Source organism: Pogona vitticeps, chromosome 3 (genome assembly GCF_051106095.1).
Source record: "Pogona vitticeps strain Pit_001003342236 chromosome 3, PviZW2.1, whole genome shotgun sequence".
NCBI classification, from domain to species: domain Eukaryota; kingdom Metazoa; phylum Chordata; class Lepidosauria; order Squamata; family Agamidae; genus Pogona; species Pogona vitticeps.
In genome coordinates, this window is record NC_135785.1 from 166,914,310 (window position 1) to 166,936,397 (window position 22,088).

The 22,088-nt window shown below is 41.2% G+C and overlaps 2 protein-coding genes and 1 long non-coding RNA gene across 8 annotated transcripts in view; 1 reads left to right on the forward strand and 2 right to left on the reverse strand.

Annotated features, from left to right (window-relative positions):
- LOC144588494 (uncharacterized) overlaps positions 1-22,088 on the reverse strand; it is a 394,222-nt gene that overhangs the window by 32,566 nt on the left and 339,568 nt on the right. The gene's annotated exons all lie outside the window — the stretch shown is intronic.
- PCID2 (PCI domain containing 2) lies at positions 1,068-19,675 on the reverse strand. 2 transcript variants are annotated; one of them, XM_078391456.1, is made up of 15 exons: positions 19,487-19,675; positions 16,422-16,495; positions 14,999-15,088; positions 13,704-13,777; positions 12,341-12,408; positions 11,090-11,129; positions 9,931-9,985; positions 8,851-8,954; positions 7,724-7,799; positions 7,482-7,623; positions 6,609-6,709; positions 5,532-5,605; positions 4,055-4,180; positions 3,407-3,530; positions 1,068-1,672 (listed from the first exon to the last, which is right to left on the reverse strand). In XM_078391456.1, the coding sequence occupies exons 2-15, from the start codon at positions 16,455-16,457 to the stop codon at positions 1,583-1,585; spliced, it is 1,200 nt and encodes a 399-aa protein (XP_078247582.1). In that variant the 5' UTR covers positions 16,458-16,495; positions 19,487-19,675; the 3' UTR covers positions 1,068-1,582. The 2 variants fall into 2 exon arrangements, with proteins under 2 accessions (XP_078247582.1, XP_078247583.1); XM_078391457.1 differs by lacking the exon at positions 1,068-1,672 and having other exon boundaries at positions 3,406-3,530; positions 4,019-4,180.
- CUL4A (cullin 4A) overlaps positions 21,169-22,088 on the forward strand; it is a 45,583-nt gene continuing 44,663 nt past the window's right edge. For all 5 annotated transcript variants that reach the window (XR_013544084.1, XR_013544085.1, XR_013544086.1 and 2 more), the window contains exon 1: positions 21,169-21,493. Coding sequence is in view for 2 of the 5 variants with exons in the window: in XM_078391447.1 (XP_078247573.1) it covers positions 21,316-21,493 (178 nt within the window). In the remaining 3 variants the exon portion in view is untranslated. The remainder of the gene's footprint in view (positions 21,494-22,088) is intronic.

Sequence of the window (22,088 nt, forward strand, 5' to 3'; positions counted from 1 at the left end):
TTCAGTTGTAGGCACATGAGTGGGTCATAAAATGCAGGCATAAGATAGGACTTCAAACAGCACTTCAAGATAGGCTTCCACAGCAACTTTCTCTCTCTGTCAATGTAAGTAAGAAATTCACCCATGCTGTTTAACGTGGTGAGGGAATCCATGCGCCTTAGGGAAGCTGAGCGCAAAGAAACAGGAGACTAGATGCTATAACAAGTCTGGACTCCTAGCACTGCCGTCCAAGGTGGAATGGTCAAAGCTGAGTCACCACAACTAAAATGCATCCACCTTCTTTAAGAATTGCATCAGAAGGAGAGTATTGATTGTTCCAACATGATGCAAGGAGAGAAATGTTCTAGAAGGGCAGCTGCTGGGCAGCAGTAGTTGAAGGTGTCACTGGCAGAAGATCTTTCATGGACAATATCAATGACCCTACACCTACCTTTTCTTAGTACTGTGCAGTGGATGGTATTTTTGAATAGTTTATACCTTGAAAACTAGACAATTAAGTGAAAACCAGAAATGAAACAAGAGAGAGTGCAGGTCAAAAGACACTCAATCAGCTACTGGGAAACAATAAAATAAAAAAATGTAAATAATACTGTTGCTAATGAAGCAATTGGATTAAAGCGGAAAGATGTGTTGTTGCTGATGTACAAAGAAACAAAAGGAAAGTCCAATGCTGCACAGGACATATAACTCAAAACATGGAATGTGAGAGTGTAAATCAAGGTAAACTTGAAATCATCATGCAAAAAAAAAAAAAAAAAAAAAAAAAAAGAACATTTAAGCACCACAGTGCTTGGTGTGAGTAAAGTTGAGTTGACCAGCACAGGACATTTTTCATTAAAGGCAGGTTTTTATCACAACTGATATTTCTTGTTCCTCACAAAAGCTTAATTAAGCACAAGTACTGAAAGCTAAATATGAAATATTCTGGTAATATTAGGATAAGCATCAGTAAAATTACATTTTTGATAGTGCTCACTCTAGTAACATTTGTATTGACTGTCAACACATTTAACTTACTTAAATAACAATTATAAGCAGACACTTAATAGAAGGACACCAACAGGAGGTTCAATTTTTAAAGTTATTTAATGAAGTTGCCAGCTTTTTGCAAAAAACTGTTGGTTGGAATCTATGGAACAAAATCTTTCTAGACATGAAAGGCCACTTGTTCAGCAAAACACTACTGATGATGGAATGTTGGAGAAGGTTATCTTTACTGATTTTCCTTGAATTCTTGGTAGTTATTTACCACCACCTTTGGCCAACCTACTTAGATTCTTGGGAGACCCAACCGGACAGCATGGGAGATGGAGTGTAGGTGGAGAATCTTCATGACAAACTCTGCCGCAGCTGAACAGACTCGAGCAGAATGCCACTCAGCAAATGATCCCACTGGGAGAAGGAAATGCTGCATTCAAGCCAGAATTTGTTGTGCCACAGAAGTCTCTTAAGGCCCTATTCATGAATACATACATGTGCAGATGTGGGCTAAGTTCATGGCCAGTTCTTTCCTGTAAAGAGTGCAGCTGAAACAGCAATCCGTGTTCATGAGCAACAAACTCCTCTTCTGGTCACAGTGAACTCAACAAACTGTAGAAAGTGGAGGAAATGGATTTTGCTTGCTGACAACCAGCTTCTGATGCTGATGTGAAATATAGCCTTTAATGTGACCCTGACAAGGAAAACAACAACACACAAGCAATGGTATTGGAAATCTTAAATGATACGCAAATGATATTTGCTAGATTTACAAATGGATTAAAACAGTAATATTCATGTAGTCATGCTTTAGTGAAAGACCTGCATTGGGAAATGAGGCACAGTTAAGGTTAGAGGATCATTGTGCGGATATACTTCCATATCATCATTCAGGTAGAAAAAGCAAAACACTGCTAACACAATGCTGGTAAACTCTTTTTCTTTAAGACGTACTCGTAATCACTGCTTATGAAGGAAACAGGAGAACTTTTATTAATCAGTGTTTTTGTTTATGTGGCCTGTTAACACACTGCCCTGACTGACTTGATTACCACCGAAGGCTTGTCTACATGGTCTAAAAAGAGCATGCTGGAGCAGACAAAATTGGGTTAGGAGGAGGTCTGGTAACCCATTTGGTGTAATCCTTGAATACGAATGGCACAAAGACTTCAAGGGACCCTATTTGGTTTGCAGTAGCCTATTGTCAATTTGCCAATATTGTGAGGTGGTTGAATTGGACAGGCCCACGACTGGACCTTTAAAAGATAAGCAAACCAAAGCTTCTGAGAGGAAGCTTTCCATTTGGCTTTTTTTTTCTTTGAGGAGTGCAAAGCATATTCACTGCCCTAATACACACATAATAATAATAAAAAACTTCCTTGGCCCCTCCATAGAGCCAAGGAAATGGTTAATTTGCCAGTATCCTGAGATGGCTGTCTTATTAAGACTCTTCACAATATTGGCAAATTGGAGGAAGGTTTGCTTTTGGTCCATTTCTGGCTATCGCATGCTGGAAATGGACCAAACCAGAGCCATCCTACCTGCACAAAAAGAACAGAAGCCCCTGACACCATAAAGGTGCAGGTAGGAACCCTCTGGGGATGATTTGGTTCACTCTAGTGGTTATTTCATGTAATCATCGTAAAAAGGAGTGAATCAACCCATTCCCACAGTGATCCAAACAGCAGGCTAAATGCCCATCTGATTGCACCTTGAATCTGTGACTGGTGCCACACTGCTCTAATAAAATGCATGTTTTATACTTACATGGTGATGGCTGTCAACATTCACTGACAGTGTCATGCTGGTGACAACTACACTAGTAGTAATAAGTAAGCTGGGTAAATGCATAATTTGTGATACACAGAAAAATACCTTTTTATCTTCCACAGCCTTACAAAAAGACAGGTGGTTGGTATGTGTTATTGAATTTGCAAATGAAATACCAGTTTCAATTAATGGACTAAAGTTAGCTGGTTGGATAGCTCAGTTATTTAAGTATCTGCCTGCGGAGCCAGAGGTTGGGAGTTTGATTCCCCAATTTGCCTCCTGTGAGTAGAGTCAGCCTATGTGGCCTTGGGCAAGCTGCACAGCCCCAGGGCACCCCCAGAAGAGAACAGTAAACCACTTCTGAGTACACTCCACCTAGAAAACCCTGAAAAGGGTCACCAGAAGTCAGAATTGTTTGGACGGCACATTATTATTATTATTATATTAAAGTCAATCAGATGGATTCAGACCTGCTTCTGCTTAGCACTGTTGGCATTTAAATGGGACTGAATCATGTTTAAAGTCAGTCTCATGGATTTCAGTGGGCTTGTTTTAAATATAGGCAAGACTGGATCCAGTCTAGTGATTTTATATTGTGGGGAAGCATGCCTCAATTAAAACACATATTTTATTTCTGTCGATTCATCTCAACACTTACCATGTATATGAGGTTAGCCAGAATGCACTGGACTTCATCAATGTCAACATCATCGACTTTCATAAACTTCAGGGCCACCAGAAAGGCATCTAGGGACAGCTGATGAGTTTTGAGCAATAAATATCTTGAAGAAGGGAAAAATACTTATATGTTATCTAAATTATGCTGCACAGAAGATTGAATCCAGACTGAATCCTGCTACCTGTCTCCTCTAATCACCCAATCATTTTCTCTGTAGAAAGAATAAGTGAATCCCACTATAAGATCAGGCTGGTCCCACCCAGAATTATCACCTCAGCTGACTGTGACAGCTAACAATATAGAGGTGAAGGAACTAAGATGAGGTCGGAACCTGGAGCTCAAACAGTTCTTGAGATCTGGTACTTAACTATCACTGCTCACTCTTTGTATTTGGGAACAGAAAATGACACTCTGAAGGCGGGAGGACCTTCATGTTTATTTATTTAGCTATTGGAAGATTCTCCCCCCCCCCCCCAGTCCTTCCCAATCCCTTTCCAGGAAAAGAGGAGAGAAGGCAACCTCTTCCCTGTTAAGATGGCATTATCATGAATTTTTGACAAGGTCAAAACCTCAAGTACAGTTACCACAGACCAATTTTTCAAACAGGACGAATCACCCTCTTCTTACACCTTCTTGAAGAGATTCCTGTAGGTGATGATTTTCAACTTCTCAAGGATCAGAAAGATCCCGCAGCGAATGAAAAACGTCTCGTGTTTCGCCAGAGCGTCATTCAATAAAAGGAGGTTCCCTTCACTTAAGAAATTAAAAACAAACAAGTGCTTTTAGGTAAAGTGCACAGTGGCGATGGGGAGGAAATGGAGAGGAAAGGACAGGCTCATTTGATATCTGACCTAACATAGCAGCAGCCCATGCAAGGGAAAGTTTTACTAACAAACAGGAAAGCATTTTAAACACATAGTATCTCACATGCAGTCTGAAATGATGCAATCCAGTCACGAGACAAGATTTTTGTGAAATTGTCACCTCAACTGCAGTAAGTAGACCTACTGGACTAAATCCAAAGCTGCACTGGCTTTGACAAATTAACTTTCTTCTCCTCCTCCCCTCTGCATCGCTTGACAACTGGCCTCAGAGGATTTCTCAGACCTCCAGAACTTTTTCCATGGGGGTGCACAAAGAGCATGAGGGAGGGGACCACTGCCACTTTCCCCATAAGATTCCACAAATTCTGCCAAGGAGAAGTCCAAAACTGATAATTAAAACATTCCTTACAAATGGCCTACCAGCCTGGGATGACAAAAGGAGCTGTGGAAAGTTACAAGATGGGTGTGGTATTGCGGACAAAGGACTTTAAGTTATGGAAGAGGGGGGCTAAGCAAGTTATTTGGTGTGTAAGCATAAGTTGGAGAAGGAGAAGATGGAAGACAGGTTTACAGTCTTCGATGATGGATCAGAGACTTAGCTATGGTAAGCTAGAATAGCCAACAATTAAGTAATAGAAAGGTTAGCTAGTAAGTATTTTATTGTTTTATGGGAAAGGCTTGCCGAAGCTTACTTAATGTGTAGATGCTTTGCATTTACTAAGTACAATTGTAACTTTTATATTTTCATGATTTTACAATTTTTTACTCTTTTTAAATAAATATTCTATATTTTATCCCAGTGTGATTCTTGGAGGCAAGAGTGAGAGTGCCTGAATGAAGTGCCTTGGCCATGAGGGCTATCATTTGCTATTTTTTGTTATTTTGGTGTCCTACCTGGTAAGGCTAGTGTGGACCAAAGTACACATCTAAGAGTCCTGCTCCATAGGCCCTGCTCCAGTGTAAGCAATCAATCTGGAGCAATTTTTGCATGGGGCCCCTCCCATCTCCCTCTCTCCTTCCATAAATATGCAAACAAAAAAATGCCTCCATCTGTAAATTTCTCCTTTTGCAAGTAAGTGGCTGTCTTGGGAGAAGCATGACAGCCTGAATAAGGTGCAGCAATTAATTTATCTGTTTTTCAAAATCAACATTGTCTGGAATAGTAGAATAATAGCATGGGACGGGGCTTATAAGGCCATTGAGTCCAGCCCCTTGCTCAATACTAAATTTTTAGTAAACTAATGGGATTACAAGCATGCAATTCAGTAAGCGAAACTAACCTCACAGCCTTTGTGACTTCGGCAAACTGCATTAGGTCATATTTTTTTAAAAGCTGGATCATTGGCATGTGACCCTGAAACCCAAACATAATTTGATTTGGAATAGTAATAAAATAACAATAAACAGATAAGCACCTGATTATCCTATAAAACTATTATAGCCATTAGGTGGTTAATTGTCCTGAGGATCTGCAGTATACTTGCTCCCAATGTAATCCATGCTCTAGCAATGTGGCAGCTATCTATGGTCTCAGGTACATTTTTTCCAAAGTTGAGACTTGAACAAGCAAATACGTGAGGCAGATCATATCTAAAGCGAGGAATTGGCCAGGCTAGTGCAGAGCTGTATTGCCACAGGATGTGGAGCCAACCTTTAAAGATGCTTGCCTACCCTCCCCCTCCCACTACAACTCCCAGAATCTGGGGGGGGGGAGGTGTTCTAGGAGGGATTGTAGCCCCAAAGAGTAATGTTTCTGACTTTGTGTGGAATCCAGGTCTGCTGGGAGCGAGCCCTAATCCACCACATCATTCTTGCTTAGTACACCATTTTAGCGGACTGACTGACTGATGGCAGCAGGGTTGTCCTAAGTCTCTTTTGAACTCAGCCTCCAGCTGATTGGTGCTAGAAACAGGAGGCAACGGGAGACTGCTATCCAACTCCTTGAGGTGGTTTGGCTCTCTGAAGCCCAGAACAGAAAATGCTGCTGTGTGGGGAATTCCAGGCCAAGCTTATTCTGAATATGAGTTCTGCAAGCTGCAAGTTCCTTCACTGACTCAGGTTTTCACAGCTTGTAATGTAGGAAGTCAATGGCTGCTCACCAGCCATACACAGAACATCAAAAACCTGTTGTTTTTGCTGCCTACCTGGAGCTCGTACAAACATAGAAGGGCTATCACGGGCAGGCCACAGGACAGAATAAGTGAGGGTGAGTGGGGGTTATTCAGCTCGGCGCTAAGAGCACCAAACTGCCATAAGGCCTACAGTAACTTATATGAATGTTAGTCACCCATGAAACACCTTGGTAAATGCAAGCCCTATTTTCCACAGGAATTCTGATCCATCCATTTGGCACTTACCAGCAACATTTTCACTGGCAGCAAATAAATCAAGATCATCCTTTTGTTTTTCTGGCTGGAGCGATGGCAATGCTCAAAGGCAAAAGACAGATACTCTTCAGCTGTAAATGCAGAAAAAGGATGGGCACCATGGCTGGTAAGAGATAAACAGCAAATGTGGGTTCGGTATAACCCTATCAAAGCTAACCTTCTCAAAGGTTTTTGTTCCTGATTTGGCAACTTCCTAAGATTTCTTGCTGAAATAAAATCAGTTGCGGTTTCTGCCTCCACCGCCAAAACAAGAGAGAGTAATAATGACTGTACTGGCAAGTGGTTTGGGAAAACAATCACATTTAATAGTACTGCTCTGTACAAACACACTCAGTTCTATCAACTTTCCCAAGTGGCAATGAAAAATCTGAATTCCAGCGAGTGTTAACTATGCAAGTATTTGTGAATGAGATAGATTCTTAAAATAAGCTCCTTAAGCTTGCATTCTTTTCCTTCTTCTACACTCACACGGACATTCTTCCTCTTTTTTAGTCTTGGGGTACACTAAAATCAGCTGTATGTCATCAATGATATTAACGTAAGTCACAGTTAGCCCAGACTCTTCCAACCATGGTTGCTATTATGCCTAATGAAAACATTGGTAATGCAGTAATAATACTATGACACTATTAGCCATAGTTAGGAACACCAACATGAGATGTAAAGGAAGCAGCAGCAGAGGGTTAAGAGATTTGTTAAAAGACTGGGCTGCAAGCTAGTGTAATGTCTGATTATACAGTCAAATTACAAACAGATATATCAACATAAACAATTTAAAACACATCAGTATGCACAACCCCTCCTTCATGAAAGGTAAAGCAGCATCCCTAATACAATAAGTACCTTGTTTAAAATCACTATCAAACATAGCTTTCCGTCCAACGTAGTATCTATATGTAACCCTCTGTGCCATGCTGTATTCATCTTTAAGATTTGAGCTGTCAATTGCTCGTATCAATGGCTTGCACAAATGAAGCTTGTTGATCTGGAAAACAGTGATGTTGGCAGAGAGAAGTCTACCCACAACAGTAGACTTGATTTAGGCACATGAAATCAGAAAGCCTGACAAGGATCTGAGAACATACCTTAAAATAAATTTTAAACAACTGATTCACCAGAAACAGCATGCCCCATTTTTTGGAATCCTCAATGCCAGCTCGACTGCAACGGTAAGCAGAAAAGAATCAGACTCAAACTGCTATTTTAAAAGAAGCAATTAAAGACAGCAACAATTACAACAGTGTACTAAGCGGAGGATGGGAAATCAGGCTTGGGGTAGATGATTTTGTTATCAACTCCAGAAATCATAGTTAGCATGGCCAATAGTAAAGTATTTTTGTCTACATAACAGATTCCCAGTCATACTCTGCAATTTTAATTTATATTTTCAAGGAATAACTTCTTGGTGGAGGATATTCTAGAGTAGATGCCACCATAAAACAGACTCTGACTGAAAGTTTAGAAGATATGACACAACCTAGAGGGTTGTGATGATCAGTACAACAGTGAAGTACAGCTATACAGAACTGTGATGGGTCAATGGGGATTTTATGCTGTCAGCCAAAAGTCATGGGCCATCTTTAGCCAACCAAATTCAGATCTCTTAATTCTGTTAGTTCTATCAGTTCTTTGGTATGCTACTGCATGCAGTGATCTCAGAGAGTATGATTGGGAAATGCAGAAGCAGCACAGAAAATGCAGATTATGATGACTTCTCACTAATCAGTAATTGTGAAAAGAAAGATCATCTCTGGCAAAAGAGATGGCAATTCTAGACTCTAACAACTTATCGATTGCCCTGGTGCCAGTCACCACCTCGCGTCATAAATGATATTATTAAATTATTCTATAACAAAGGATGGCATGGGGGAAAACCATTTGCGGCATTCCTCACCAATCTAGTGCTCTCCAGATGTTTTAATTACAACTCATACCAGGGCAACAAGTCAGTATGGCCATTTGTTGGGGGATTATGGAAACTGGAATCTGAAACATTTTAAGGATGTTTGGTTAGGAAAAACACGTACTGCTCTCTTTTGTTGCTTGGATGTAAGTGCATGCATAGGTAAGGATGCACACAACTCTGCATATTGAACATCTGTTAAACGATCACATTATTTATTTGTTTGTTTGTTTATTTATTTAATTTTACCAACCAGAAAAGTTATCTAGTGGATTTCAATCTGGGATATACAGAGGAGATTTAACTCACGTGTCGCTGGCACATACTCGGAAACAGCTCATGAGGAGTTCCGCTGCTTTTTCCAACATGTCACCAACTTTGCCTTTACCTTTCTTTGCCAGCTGTTGATCAGCCTGTCATGATAAAACACACACACATATATGTTTATATGTGACATAACAAAAAGTCTTTTGTGACAGCCTTATGTAAATGAAAGTGAAATATGAATGCCGGTTAAAGTTACAGCCGTTGATTAGCCTGTTGTGATAAAAGATATCCGAAAGCTTTTTCCTTTTTCTAACAGATAACAAGCTTGTATCTGAAGCACAGCATCTGACGGATGTAAACCTTTTCCTTACAGAACAGCCCATGCTACTAGTAAAGTGCACATGACTCTCTCAATACAATTCAAAGTGCTAGGATTTTGCCTAGAGCATAAGATTTCTTCAGTCTCTCTTCACACAACTTCAGGCCAGCTGCTCCTTCCATACCAAAATAAAAAAAACAAAAAAAAACTTGTTCAAGTCAGAACACTGCACTGCAGGAAAAGCTGACTTTGCTAGTAACCATTATTTGCTTTGTAGAAGCCATGCAAGCCAGCTTCCACTGCAAACAAGATTCCAGTGCTCATATCACAGTCACCAAACGGTTATTAGTAATTTTTTCTTCAGTCGTGTGGTTCTTTTAGGAGAACATCATAGTGACTCACAATATACTCTGATTACTCAAAAGTAAAAGGACATAATATCAATACTTTCCCTGATAAAAAGTAAAGACCTTGTATTTCATGAGCAATGTCCTCCCGTCAGTTTTTTTTATCAGTTATGATATACCTAGAAGAATATATCATAATGATTTGAAACTGCTCGTACTAGACAGACTGTTCTTTTAAAAAAAGGCAACAAAGTACTCCTACACTGAAGAATAAGCCAGTAACATGATGGAACACTTCCCATATGGATTTTCAACATATAGATTCATTCTGGCTGATAATGGAGGATCCACCAGACAGCCTACTTATTATACTGAAGCAGACACTACCCCCACCAGACATTACTGGTCTCACTATATATGAGTATCTTTTGACAGGCCTTCACCTCTATTACTTACATTATTAGCGAAAATTCGAAGATCAAGTGCCACCGCATACATAATAGGCAAAGCCCTGGAAAAGTAAATGCAAATTATAGTTAGCTATATGAATAAGGGAGCCCTAGTCTTTGTAGAGTTAATCGTATAGTTCTAGGAATGGCACCAACCCCTTGGTTGTTCAGCATTACAATAAATTGGCAATTTTTGTACTTTAGTGCCTTTTCTTTGGCCTGCGCACAATGCTCAGGGACCAGGAAGAAGGATGATGACGATACCAGATTTGCTAAGGATAGATGTGCCAAAGGAACATTTGATGGGTGCATCAGATTCTTACTCAGGAATCAGGCTTCTGTTGTGGATACCGAAGGTCCAAACACAAGGCTATGACAGGTAGAATAAATTGCTAGAAAGTCAAGTGTTGCCTTAAGCTAATAAACTGAGCCTGGATATGTTTCCCTTTGCATTCTCCTCTGCTGACCTCCGCGAATTTCATCCATCTGAAGAACTTTTCTTTAAGCAACTCTAACACCAAGTTTTCCTCCTCAATACACATAAGTCCTTCCTCAGCTTTTACAGGTGCCTCATCCTAGGTTCTACCAAACTCCCAAATCTTTTATCAAAGCTGTCTCACATCCCTTCAGTTCTGCCCATTTAATCCTTGCAGGGACCTCAGAACACAGCGGTTAAACTGCAGTACTGCTGTCAAAAACTCTGCTCAGGACCTGAGTTCAATCTTGATGGGCTCAGGTAGCCAGCTCGAGGTTGTCTCAGACTTCCATCCTTCCGAGCTCAGTAAACTGAGTATTCAGTTTATTTGGGTGTGTGTGTGTGTGTGTGTGTGTGGCAATGTGTAGCCTGCATAATTAAATTGTAAACTGCCCAAAGAATGCTTTATGCATGATGGGGCGGTAGAGAAGCAGCACACTTTGTTTTGCTTTAGCTGTGATGGCTGCTGTTGTAAATTTAATATTCTCTTAGCCCTAAGTACAGCTTTTGATAAGACATTTACAGTTCGAATTGTGTTTTGATGATGATACTTTGATGATGGAATGGTATTTTGACATCAAGAGAAGTAAACATGTGTACCTCTAAGCAAAATGTTCACTCTTACTAAGCAGTGACATAATTCTCATTGGAACATTTTCTAGCCACATACTTATTTTAACAAGCAGCTTACCAGTTTTCTTCTTTATGTGCTTGAAAAGCTCTCAAGAAAGATGTGTGGGATTAAGGAAAATTCAATGTTATCTTCCATAAGATTTAGTACCATAACCATGCATTATAGAATCAAAGATCAATAATAACACTAATGGAAAACAGGCAGTGTGAACTAACATGTATTGTTAAGAGCTTAAAATGGATGCTGGGATGGCTAACAGTAGCCAGACTCCCCGTTGAGAAAGGGACATGGCCACCACACGAACCCAAGGCACTTTATGTCACTATTGCCACTGACTACAAAAGAACAAATTTGATCATTTAAGGGTAAATGCAACTGTGTCCACTAAGGGCTCCAAACTGTCCCCATGACCAAGCTGATGGGCAGGATAAAGTCAGTGTAGTAATTTCCCCAAACCCCATCCCTTTCTGTGATATCATTCAGCTTCCTTTCTCTGTGTAATTTGCCAATTAGTGAGATTTTTTTGTCATTATATCAATTAGAGGTATAACAAAAATGACAAGGCACACCTGTCATTCCTTATTCACATTTCCCAAGTTGAATAGGAATGGAGTGGGAAACGGAATGCTGCTGTTGTATCAGCATTAATTATAGACTTTTCCTGTAACTTGGATTTCTTATCTAGAAGACAAATGGGAACTTCAAATAACATAATTTCTCTCTAATCTCAGATAACAATGGGATTTCTAATAAGACAGCAATAAGCATGGGAAGACCTTCACCTAATGGGAGATGGGTTTCGGGGAGCAGTAAACTCCAGGACTTTTCACATGTAAGTTCCTTTCTACCATCAAGTTGTCCTGACCTATGGCAATTCGATAAATGAGTGACCCCCAAAATATCCTGTCCTCAACAATTCTGATCAGCTCCTGCAAATCCAAGGCTGTAGATTCCTTTATGGAGGTCTATCCATCTCATATTTGGTCTTCTTCTTTTCCTGCTGCCCCCCCGCCAACTTTTCCTAGCATCCTTTTCCCCTCCAGCAATCCCTTCTATTATAATGTGGCAAACATAATGGCAATGTAAACCTGGCTGCACATCCTGTATAGCCAGACTGCAAAATTCCTCTTTCTTTCCATTAGCCTAACTACGTGTTATGAAGGTAAAGAACAGTGTTGGATTATCTTTCCCATGTAATGAAGTTCACAACCTGGTCCGCAATTCATGTTTCTCACTCCTTAGCCTCTTCTGAAGATTCTGAACTGAGAATTGCACTGGAATCTTCTAAAGAAGTCACCAGAAAAGGATATTGTACTATGACTGTCTGGCATTTGTAAGCTTCTACAAAATCATGGTTAGCAACTGCAAAGGTACATCTATAAAAAGAACAAACAAAGATAGTGACAATCATGATATAACAACCAACAGGCAGGCTTTATAACAACTTTCATTAGCTAGAACAGTGCAATCCTGTAATATTTACTTTGCAAGAAATTCTTTTGTGTTCAGAGGTATTTATTTGCCTAACCCCAGTGTGTTCCATCTGTCTTCCTAAATGGGAACAAGTGACTATTTGTTATTTTCATTTTAAAAACATATTTGAGCAGAATACATAGGTGAGCCACCTTTTATTTTCTAGCTTGCACCTTTAAGGCTTTAATCTTATGCAAACTACCTGGGAAGCAAGTCAGGTAGGGCTTGCTTTCAAGGAAATACATATACAGAAATCTCCAACCCTTCCCTCAGTCTGGAGTTTCATCATCACCACTTGTAGCATTCATCCTTTGTTAGGTAATAAGTCATGTATTATTCATGTTCTATGCTAATGTAGTTGAGAGGCGGAGCCCAGAGATGTTAAAAAGGCAGAGTTGAGTTGAGAGAGCCTAAGTCAAAGAGAGAGAGTCAGAGGAGTCTGTATTAGGAATCTGAGAGAAGGATAGTTTGGGGTCTGAGGAGTGATTAGTAACCTGTGATATTTAAAACAGAAGATTAACACTGATGCTTGGTGAAACTGAAAGAACATGCTTATGAATTATCCTAGAAACCATCTGTAATCAATAAACCTGTTTTATTAATAAGTCAGTATTCAATGGACCTTCATCTAACCTAACGCCGAGAGAGGTCCGGAAAGAAAGAACAAGAAACCGGGCCTTCTCGGCAGTGGCCCCTCGACTATGGGACACCCACCCGGCACCCTCGCTGGGTGTTTTCAAGAGCCATTTAAAGACTTGGCTCTTTAGGCAGGCCTTCTGTCAATTCTTGAATTCTATCTTCTTGTTTTCTATCATTCCCCATCTTGAATATATTATTGATTCAACTGTTTAATGTTCATGATGTTTTCATGATATTTTATGATATCTGTAAGCCGCCCCGAGTAGACGTTGTCTAGGGGGGTGGGGTAGAAATCTAATAAATAAATAAAATGAATAAATGAATCTGTCCTAAGTAAAGTATGTTGATAAGGAGATCAACTGGTGGCAAGAGGTTTTGGTTTGCCTTTGTGAACTGTGTTTGGAGAGACAAACGGGCCACAAGGGACGAACATCACACCACTTTTTGTTTTTAATGCTTCTGTGCTTGTTTTGCTGTTTGTCCATGTATTTTTTAAAATATACCACACATGTGCCATAACAATTTTTGAAGAGTACTTCCAGAATTTTTTTTTCCTTACCTTAAGTGGGCAGCAAACATTTCATCATAAGGTGGCTCCAACACTTGTTGACATTTTTCTTCCGGTGATGAAAGCTAATGATAAAATTACATGGCAACAAAAGTGAGAGTTTGTACATGCAATGAAATATAATGAACAGGGTTAGCTCTTGGGGAGGTGGCTGCCTGATGGCTTGCTGGACTATGGAATCAATTGTCCACCTAACAGATGAACACACTCTTCCCATATAAAGCTGAAAACCTAGATCTGCCTGGCCAGTATTGGGTTAGAACCCGCCACCGCAGCCCATTTAATTCATAAGAAAATGTACAATATCAGTGCCCATACAAGACCTGGTGTGAATAATTGCAATAAGATGGACTGAAACAACTCTGTTATCTTGTATATTATATCTGCTGGGTTGCATCTTTATATTTTACAAACTCTGAGAGCTAAAGCCTCCTGAATAGCAGTATCAGTGGAACAGGTTACTAGGAAAGGAAATGTGAGGGGAGAACACAAGCAAAATAAAAGGGAGAAAGCAGACAAGGGCGTTCAAGCAATAAACCGCTGGCTCCTTAATAAAAAGAAAATCATTGGGAGAAATAGAACTAATGAAGAAACTAGCTAACCCAGGGAATCACATAACTGCACAACGATTACCAGTAAAATCAATTATTTTGCAGCTTCCAAATGGAAACAGCCAAAATAAAGGCACTTACAAATAACTAATGCATTTATAATTAACGTATAGAAACCTGGATTTCCTGCCATGGCAAAGGACTGGACTAGATGATCTCTACGGTAATTTTTTTTATTATATAAATCCAACCATATTGATTTAACATTGTGTCACCAGGGTACAGCTTATAATCATTTGTAAAACAACTGCTACACACATTACCCTCCTAATCTATACAACATCCTTCTAACCACTGATAGAATAAGTCCCGTGTTTGATAATATTTTGTATCTTTTCCTTTGATTTTCAGTGTTAGTCTATCCATTTCGGCGCAATCCAATATCTTTTTAATTATTTCTTGATCTGTAGGTCTTCCTTCATTTTTCCAGTACTGTGCATAAATAATCCTCGCCGCTGTTAGAATATGCAGCATTAAATATACATTTTGTCTATCAACACTTTCTGGTATTATACCTAGATGATCTCTGAAGCATCCGCCATCTCTATGATTTTGCCTATCCTGAAGCACAATACAGTACATACACTTCTATGTACGCTTGCAGGTAATCTTTTATTCAGCTCAATGACTTGTTTCCAGGCAGGTCCAAATAAAACTCCAGCCCTAGTCTCTTACCTGAAGTCTAGGATTTGCAACATGAGGATGTTTAAAAGACACTAACTCTGCACAAAACAATCCGTCTCTGCTCTCAATAGCTTCTAGTACCTGTAAAGGTAAAAAACAAATGAACACTGATTATTGCTACGGGGGTAGGTAAAACGTGGCCTCCAGATGGCAATTCCCATCAGTTGCAGCCAGCATAGCTATTGAGGAAGAATGCTGGGAGTCACAGTTCAAGAGGTCCCGCCACCCAATACTTTGGCCACTTTGCCTACTATAGAAGCTGGGGAGACTCTTCTACTGTTCCTCAAAGGGAATATCACATTTCTTCTTGCTCTGGTATTGGGGCACCTCAATATCAAGACCTGTCCTCAGCAGGAAAAAAAAAAAGACACTAAGAAGTTTCAGTGAGGGAAATCCGGTGCGAGTAGTTGAAATTATTTCGCATTCTGTTAATTCATTTCTTTCTAATCAAAGACCTGTAATGAAATTCAAAATACAATAGCCATAAAAATAATAGTTAGGCTTTTATTTCCAGTGGTCAAAAAGTGACACCACACCCCCTCAGCAAACCATGCAACAACTTTATGAAACAGATCAGCGTTATCCCACAATGCAAATGGAGGGACTGGGGCCAAGGATGGTAGCTGGTTTAAGACAAACCACCATGTGCATCACTCTGCTGAAATTTAAGCTAGGGCTTCCAATTTGAAAGACAGTTCATTTAACAGTTACTCCCAACTCTCTCTCTCTCTCAATCAATCAATCAAAAAAGGTATAGTAAATAACAGATAACTAATTATTTGAGAAGGAGGGAGAAAGAAATTAAATCACCCAGAAATAATATTTCTCTTGGAATTAAGTATTTCTTATAAACAGTTTAAAACATAAATCGTATAAATTATTTTCAAATGGCTTTTAAGCTTCAGTGTAGGATAGAGTGGCTGAAATCCTGTTGCATAATATGGTAGGTTGCACCAGAGAAGGTCCACTGGATCAGGGGGATTTAGTGAATCAACTCCTCCCTAAGTTCCATTGATTCAAACAGGCTTACTTATTATGCTAAAGTAAGTTGCAACTACAGCAAGCCCATTTGAATCATCAGAACTTAAAAAGGAGTTGACCTATCACAGCCCCGATTCACTGGGTCTACTCTAGTGCAATTTATTACACTAAGCAACAGGATTTTAACCAACATGTACAGCATCAGTGTACTGCAGCTCAGTTAAAGTTACTTATTAAATGAGTATTGCTTTTAGTACACAATTTCATGTAACATTTCTTAATAATCAGACAAAAATGCTCATCCTATTTCAATGTGTAGTCAACAGAACACTGTCAGTTTCTGAAAATCTGTTCTTCAACAACTTCCTTTAAAAAAAAAAGGACACAATAATGAATGGACCACTACAGTGACAAATGGTTAAAATACACTTACCTGCTGCAAATACTGGTTTATGCTGATGTGAGCCATTGAAAAGGTGCTGTTCAAAAACAAATGAACACCTTACCCTGGAAAAATAATAAAAGTAAAACTAGCAATCACAATACCCATGCCAAAATAATTAGTCTTAGCTTGTCTCTGCTTGAAAGCCTTACACACCTTCTCTCATATCTGTCTCTCCAAGGAGGCTGTCACTGAAGCCTTTGCTGAGTGTCTTTCCCTTCAGAAGTGATAGGGATAGAGAGTGAAGTACTGTATTTTTCTATGTATACGACAACTCCCACTTTTTCAACACCCAATAAGAAAATGTGATCGCTGCTTTTCCCCTCCACTTCCTAAGCCCCGCGAAAGCAGGATCAAAGGGCTGCAGAAGTGGAGGGGTAAAGCAGTGATGAAAGGGCTGCAGGATTGCATCCCTTTGATCCTGCAGCCCTTTCATGGCTGCTTTCCCCCTCCACTTCCTAAGCCCCAAGGGGGGTTAGGAAGTAGTGGGGAAAGCAGCCATCAAAGGGCTGCGGGATCAAAGGACTACAATCCTGCAGCACTTCGATCCCTTCCCCCCCTTACTTCTGTGTATAAGACAACCCTCAATTTTTAGTTTAAAGATTTTAGATAAAAGTATCATCTTATACATGGAACAATACGGTAATGTCTCTTTGCTTCTCAAACTCCCCTGGGTGGCAGGACCTCTTGAACTGTGACTCCCAGGGCAGAGCTTGGGAAAGTACAGTTTTGAACTACAGCTCCTAGGCCTCTCCACCCAGCACAGTGAATAGCAATACTAGATGGGGTGTTCTTCAAACTGTAGTCCAAATAACAGCAACGAATTTGTCATTTTCTGCCTAAGGACTCTGAGACAAAACCACTGCCAAATACAGGTGCTTCTACTGGCTTTTAAAAACTGTGAATATTACTCTTTTTAAGACTAATTTACTGTCTATTGAAATTAATTGCTGGGTTTTAAAGTTTGTTTCATTATTATACTTCTGTTTCTCAAGCATGTTAAAGATGCATGGTATTGTGTAAGTAAATAAACTAATTTTCTTCTAGGGAACATCACTTTCAAAGTGAGAGCATGCTGTGCGTTTTTTCACACCTAAAAAAGTGACTTTATACCATATTAATAGCAATAACCAGAACTTTCTGTGCAATGCAGGAATGGAAAACTACCGGCATTCCATATGCTGATAAAGTCACAACCCCCATCAATCTTGATAATCAGCTATACTAGATAGGAATGATGGGGAAAGGAGTCTAACAACATCACAGATTCTCCACTCCTGGTATAATGGCAATTTTGCCACCACTTTTAAGTACAGAATTTAAGAAGTTCTGCTTTGAACTGCAAGCATTAACATCGGATACACAATGTACATCACTGGCACCATTAGCTTAAAGTCAGTGTGAACAGGAACAGATATGCTAATAGCAACTGCAAATATCTGTTCCTTGGTCTGCCTAAATATGCCCTGTAAAACCTTATACTGGATATTTAAATATTATATATTTATTTCATTTCTATCCCAGCTTTCTCTAAAGTCAGAGACTAAAGGAAGTTATTAAAATAAATGAATATTATTAATATTGTAGTTGCATTCAGGTTTTGTAAACTAAAAGTTGTTGTTTCCTCTATTGAGTCAATCTATCCCATAATATATCCTCTTCTTTCTCTTCTAACATTATTGTCCTTTCCAGTGAGCCTTTTCATTATATTTATCTATTTATCATTTGTAGGTTGCCTTACTCCAGATGAGAAGGTACAAGAACTTCAGCTAAGTCATTCTAGTTTCTAATGACATTTCAGATTTTATTTGACCTGGCACTCACTTATTTGTCTCTTTGATGACCCATGTCTGTAAAGCTCCAACAATTTGAATTTCTTCATTGTCAGTCTTTCATATAGCACACACCAAAATCCCTATATAAGTGGTATTTAGCACTGAAGTTTTCATGGATATCTGAAACTGGTTTTCACACTTTGAGACAAGAATATCAGAATCTGCAATTCTAAGGTGTCATAATGATTTTGTTTTTGTGTCTGGATACACAAACCTAAGTTTACTTATATGGGGAAAAACTGCAAAACATATTTGTAGTTTTTGAAAGTGTAGTCTTCTTAGTCTGTGCAAGCGGATCAGACAAAATCCAAGCAAGAGACACAAATGTTGTGGAACCTTAAAGACGTTCTGCTGTATTTTAAGGTGAGCTTTCCCGGCTGAAGTCTACTTCCTTACTCTATGTTCACTCCCTACAGAACGGAGTAGGGCTTAGTTCCATGCAAACATCGCACTGTTTCATACCACTGCCAACTTGGTATTTTTTTGGCAAGGATTGGATAGCAATCATATCATCACTTAACACGAAGTAATCGCACGTCATTTGACGATGGGGATTGCTCTATTACACGCTGGAAGTGCTTACTAGATCAAATGCTATGCTTGCATCAAAATTAAATCCGATCGTCGACAAGACACAGAGGCGGTCCTTCTTCTGGAACCGATAATTGATGGTGGCAATTTTAATTGTATTTAAATCATTTTCTTTTTTATTGCATTTTAATCGAATTTTAATTGTTGTAAGCCGCCCAGAGACCTTTGGGTAGAGTGGGCGGCATATATAAAGAAAGAAAGAAAGATTAATTGTAAAACAAGTTATTCAGCGGAGAGATGAAGCTCACTGACAAGCACATGCTCAAAACATTATTATTATTATTATTATTATTATTATTATTATTATTATTATTATTATTATTAAAAAGCTTTCGATCACTTTACAGACCAATATGATTAATACAGTAGAAGCCTTGAAAAGAAAAGGGTATCTCTTATTATTTATTTATTTAATATACCACCCTATTAGTGCCGAAGCCCTATTCTGGGAGGTTTGCAAACAGTGAAAACCAATTTATTTGGGAATCCAGAGATAAATCTTGCCTTTAAAGTCTCCAGTGCTTTAAAGGTCGGCCATAACACACACGAGGCATGCGCACAAGTGGTTGGCACAGACCGCCCCTCCCGCCCATCTCCACCCCCACCTCCTGCTCGTTGAGTTTGCCCTACCGTGAACCCGGTTTCTCCAAGGCGATCCAAGCGGACCCGCTTCAGTCCATATCGGAAGGCTTAGCAGCAAAAAAAAAAAAAAAAAGCAGAACGTTCCTTTTATCCCTAGAGAAACGTCCTTTCGGGAGCCTGAAAGCCCGCTCCTTCGCCGATTGGTTACCACCAAGCCAAAACCCCGCCCCCGCTTCCTCAGCACGTGACTGCCCCCTCCGCACCACTGGGGAAAGCGACTGCCTAGAGCGCCCAATGAGTGGAGAGTGGGCGGAGCTCCCAGCTGCTTCTGGCTGCGGATTGAACGGGAGTCGGGTTACGACCCGTGGAATGCCCAAGCTCATTAAGGGGCAAGCCTCCCATCGCTCGGCTTAACATGAAAGGGATTTTATTTGAGTTATCCTACTAGTTGTATAAAGATGCTTCCTGAACGCATAATAGGATATAAAAGCAAGATCTAAAGTAGCACTAAGGTTACGTTGTTTCTCCCTATTGTTACTGACTGTTCTGGTCTAATTCGTAAGCGTTTATGTTTAACTTTACATATAAAATCAGAAAGAATGGGTTGGATCCTGCAATCTTCCTTAAAATAGACCCATCGTAATTTTAAATTGCTTGGCCATATTGATTTCAAGGCATCTACGCCAAGTACTGTATGACGGAAATTGGGTCCAATCCATAATCTATATAATTTCGTCCCGAGGACCTGCTGTGTCTAATTATATTCCTTCAGACACAAAAGTAAGTGCGAGAGGTATAAACTTGTACAAAAACGAAGCCATCTACAGCTGCAATCTCTGTTTACCCGCCTCAAGTGTGGGTTGCTCACCGTGGATACTTAGTGCAACCCCCCCCCAAAAAAAAAGGCTTCTGCGAATTCAAGGAACCTCTTCCAGGTGCCAGGCTCCGGGGTGTGTGTGTGTGTCAGCAACCCCTAAATAAAGGGTCTGGCCCGTTTATTGGGGCGTGCCTTTCCTGGAGCCGAGCCGGCTACCGAGCTGACCTGAGGGAAAGGGTTGGTGAGAAGCACCCCGTCTTCCTTTATGGAAGCCCACGAGTTAAACCTGCTTCACTTCCACGGTGCAATACTCAGCCCAACTGAGGGCAACGGGGATTGCTCCTAGGCAAGGAGGGCCGGGCCGTCCCGGAGGCCTCCTCGCCCTTCCCGGCGACGGTCACGCTCCTCCACCGCGGGGCCACCGGCGGATTTCCTTGGCCGGCTTCCGTCTCTCTCACTCCCCACCCCCCTGCGTTGACCCAATTCGCGTCCCGGGACAAGGAGGCAAAGCTCTCCTCCCCTGGACCTCCAGGAGGAAGGGCTCTGCGGGCCGCTTGGGAAGGCGCCGCCGCCGCCTCGGCTCTCTTTCCCGACTGACTGCCGTGCGCTTCGCGGAATAGCGCCGGCTTTGGTGGACGCCGGGCCGAAGCAGAAGGAGCCATTTTGTGAGGCTTCGCGGGGGAGGGGGGCGCGGCGACGGCGTCTCTTCACGGCTTTTTTTCACCCGGGGTCCTGCGGTCACGAAGAGGGTGCCGCTTCGGCCTTTTTCGCCCGCTTCCCTTCCTTGCCTCGGACTGGCGTCTCTCAAGCGCTTGACAGGCAGTTCTTGGCTCTTTCCGGGTCGCTGGGACCAAGAAGATGCGGCTCCCTGACCGGGCTGACGGCGGCGTCCCACTCGCAGCAACCGTGCTCCTTTTGTGAAGGCGTTGCTCCCCCTCGCCCGGTCACCTCAGTCCCTGGGAGTAAAGAAGGGCGGGGAGGGAGACACTGAAGGACATCTCCTGATCCCAACTCCCGAGTGTGTGTGTTTGTTTGTGTGTTTGTTTGTATGTGATCGAACATGGCCGGCGAGTCCCAGAAGAAACAGCACCATTTCTCGACGTTGGTGGGGCACACCAACGGACTCACCAAGCCCGCTTCCCTGGCGGCTGTGGCCGGTGCCCGGAGCGGAGCGGCCGGCTCTGGGGCTGCTGGAGGAGGGGGTGCCTCCAAGAAATTGGTGATCAAGAACTTCCGAGGTGGGTGTGGAGGCGGCGGCCGTGGCCGTGCAGGGTGTGTGAGTGTGAGAGGGATACGTGAGCGACCGAGTAACCCTTCTCGTGTCGGTTTTTTGTCTTTTGCCCCATTGACTTCGAAAAGCGTCCTCCCTTCAGCCGGATTTTGCTTACTTTTTTTTTTCCCTTTCCGCTGTTTAAGAGCCCCATCCGTTTTTGCACTACGTATTAATGTTCCCTACGGGATGCAGGGAACAAAAGAGGAGAGTGCCTCTAGAAGTTGTGGAGAAGAGGGGATTTTGATAGGGGCACCTTTTCTTACGTATGGAGGACGACAAAATGAGGGGCAACTGTCAGAGCCATGTCCTCTGCACAGTTCTGTAAAATGCAGTTGCACCATAAAAAGCTGTGATCAAGACATTAGGTGGCTTCATAGCTTTGCAGCGCGAACCTGTGCAGGGTTATTGGAAGCAGGACCCTCTCAGGCGAGAGTGCCGTAGATGGCAGCCCTAGTAACACTTTGCATGGTTAAGGAGAAAACTTTCATTCTTGTTCCAAACCACTGCGGTTATTATGAGGGAGGGTGGCTGGATAGTTCAGTGAGTTAGGTGTCTGGTTG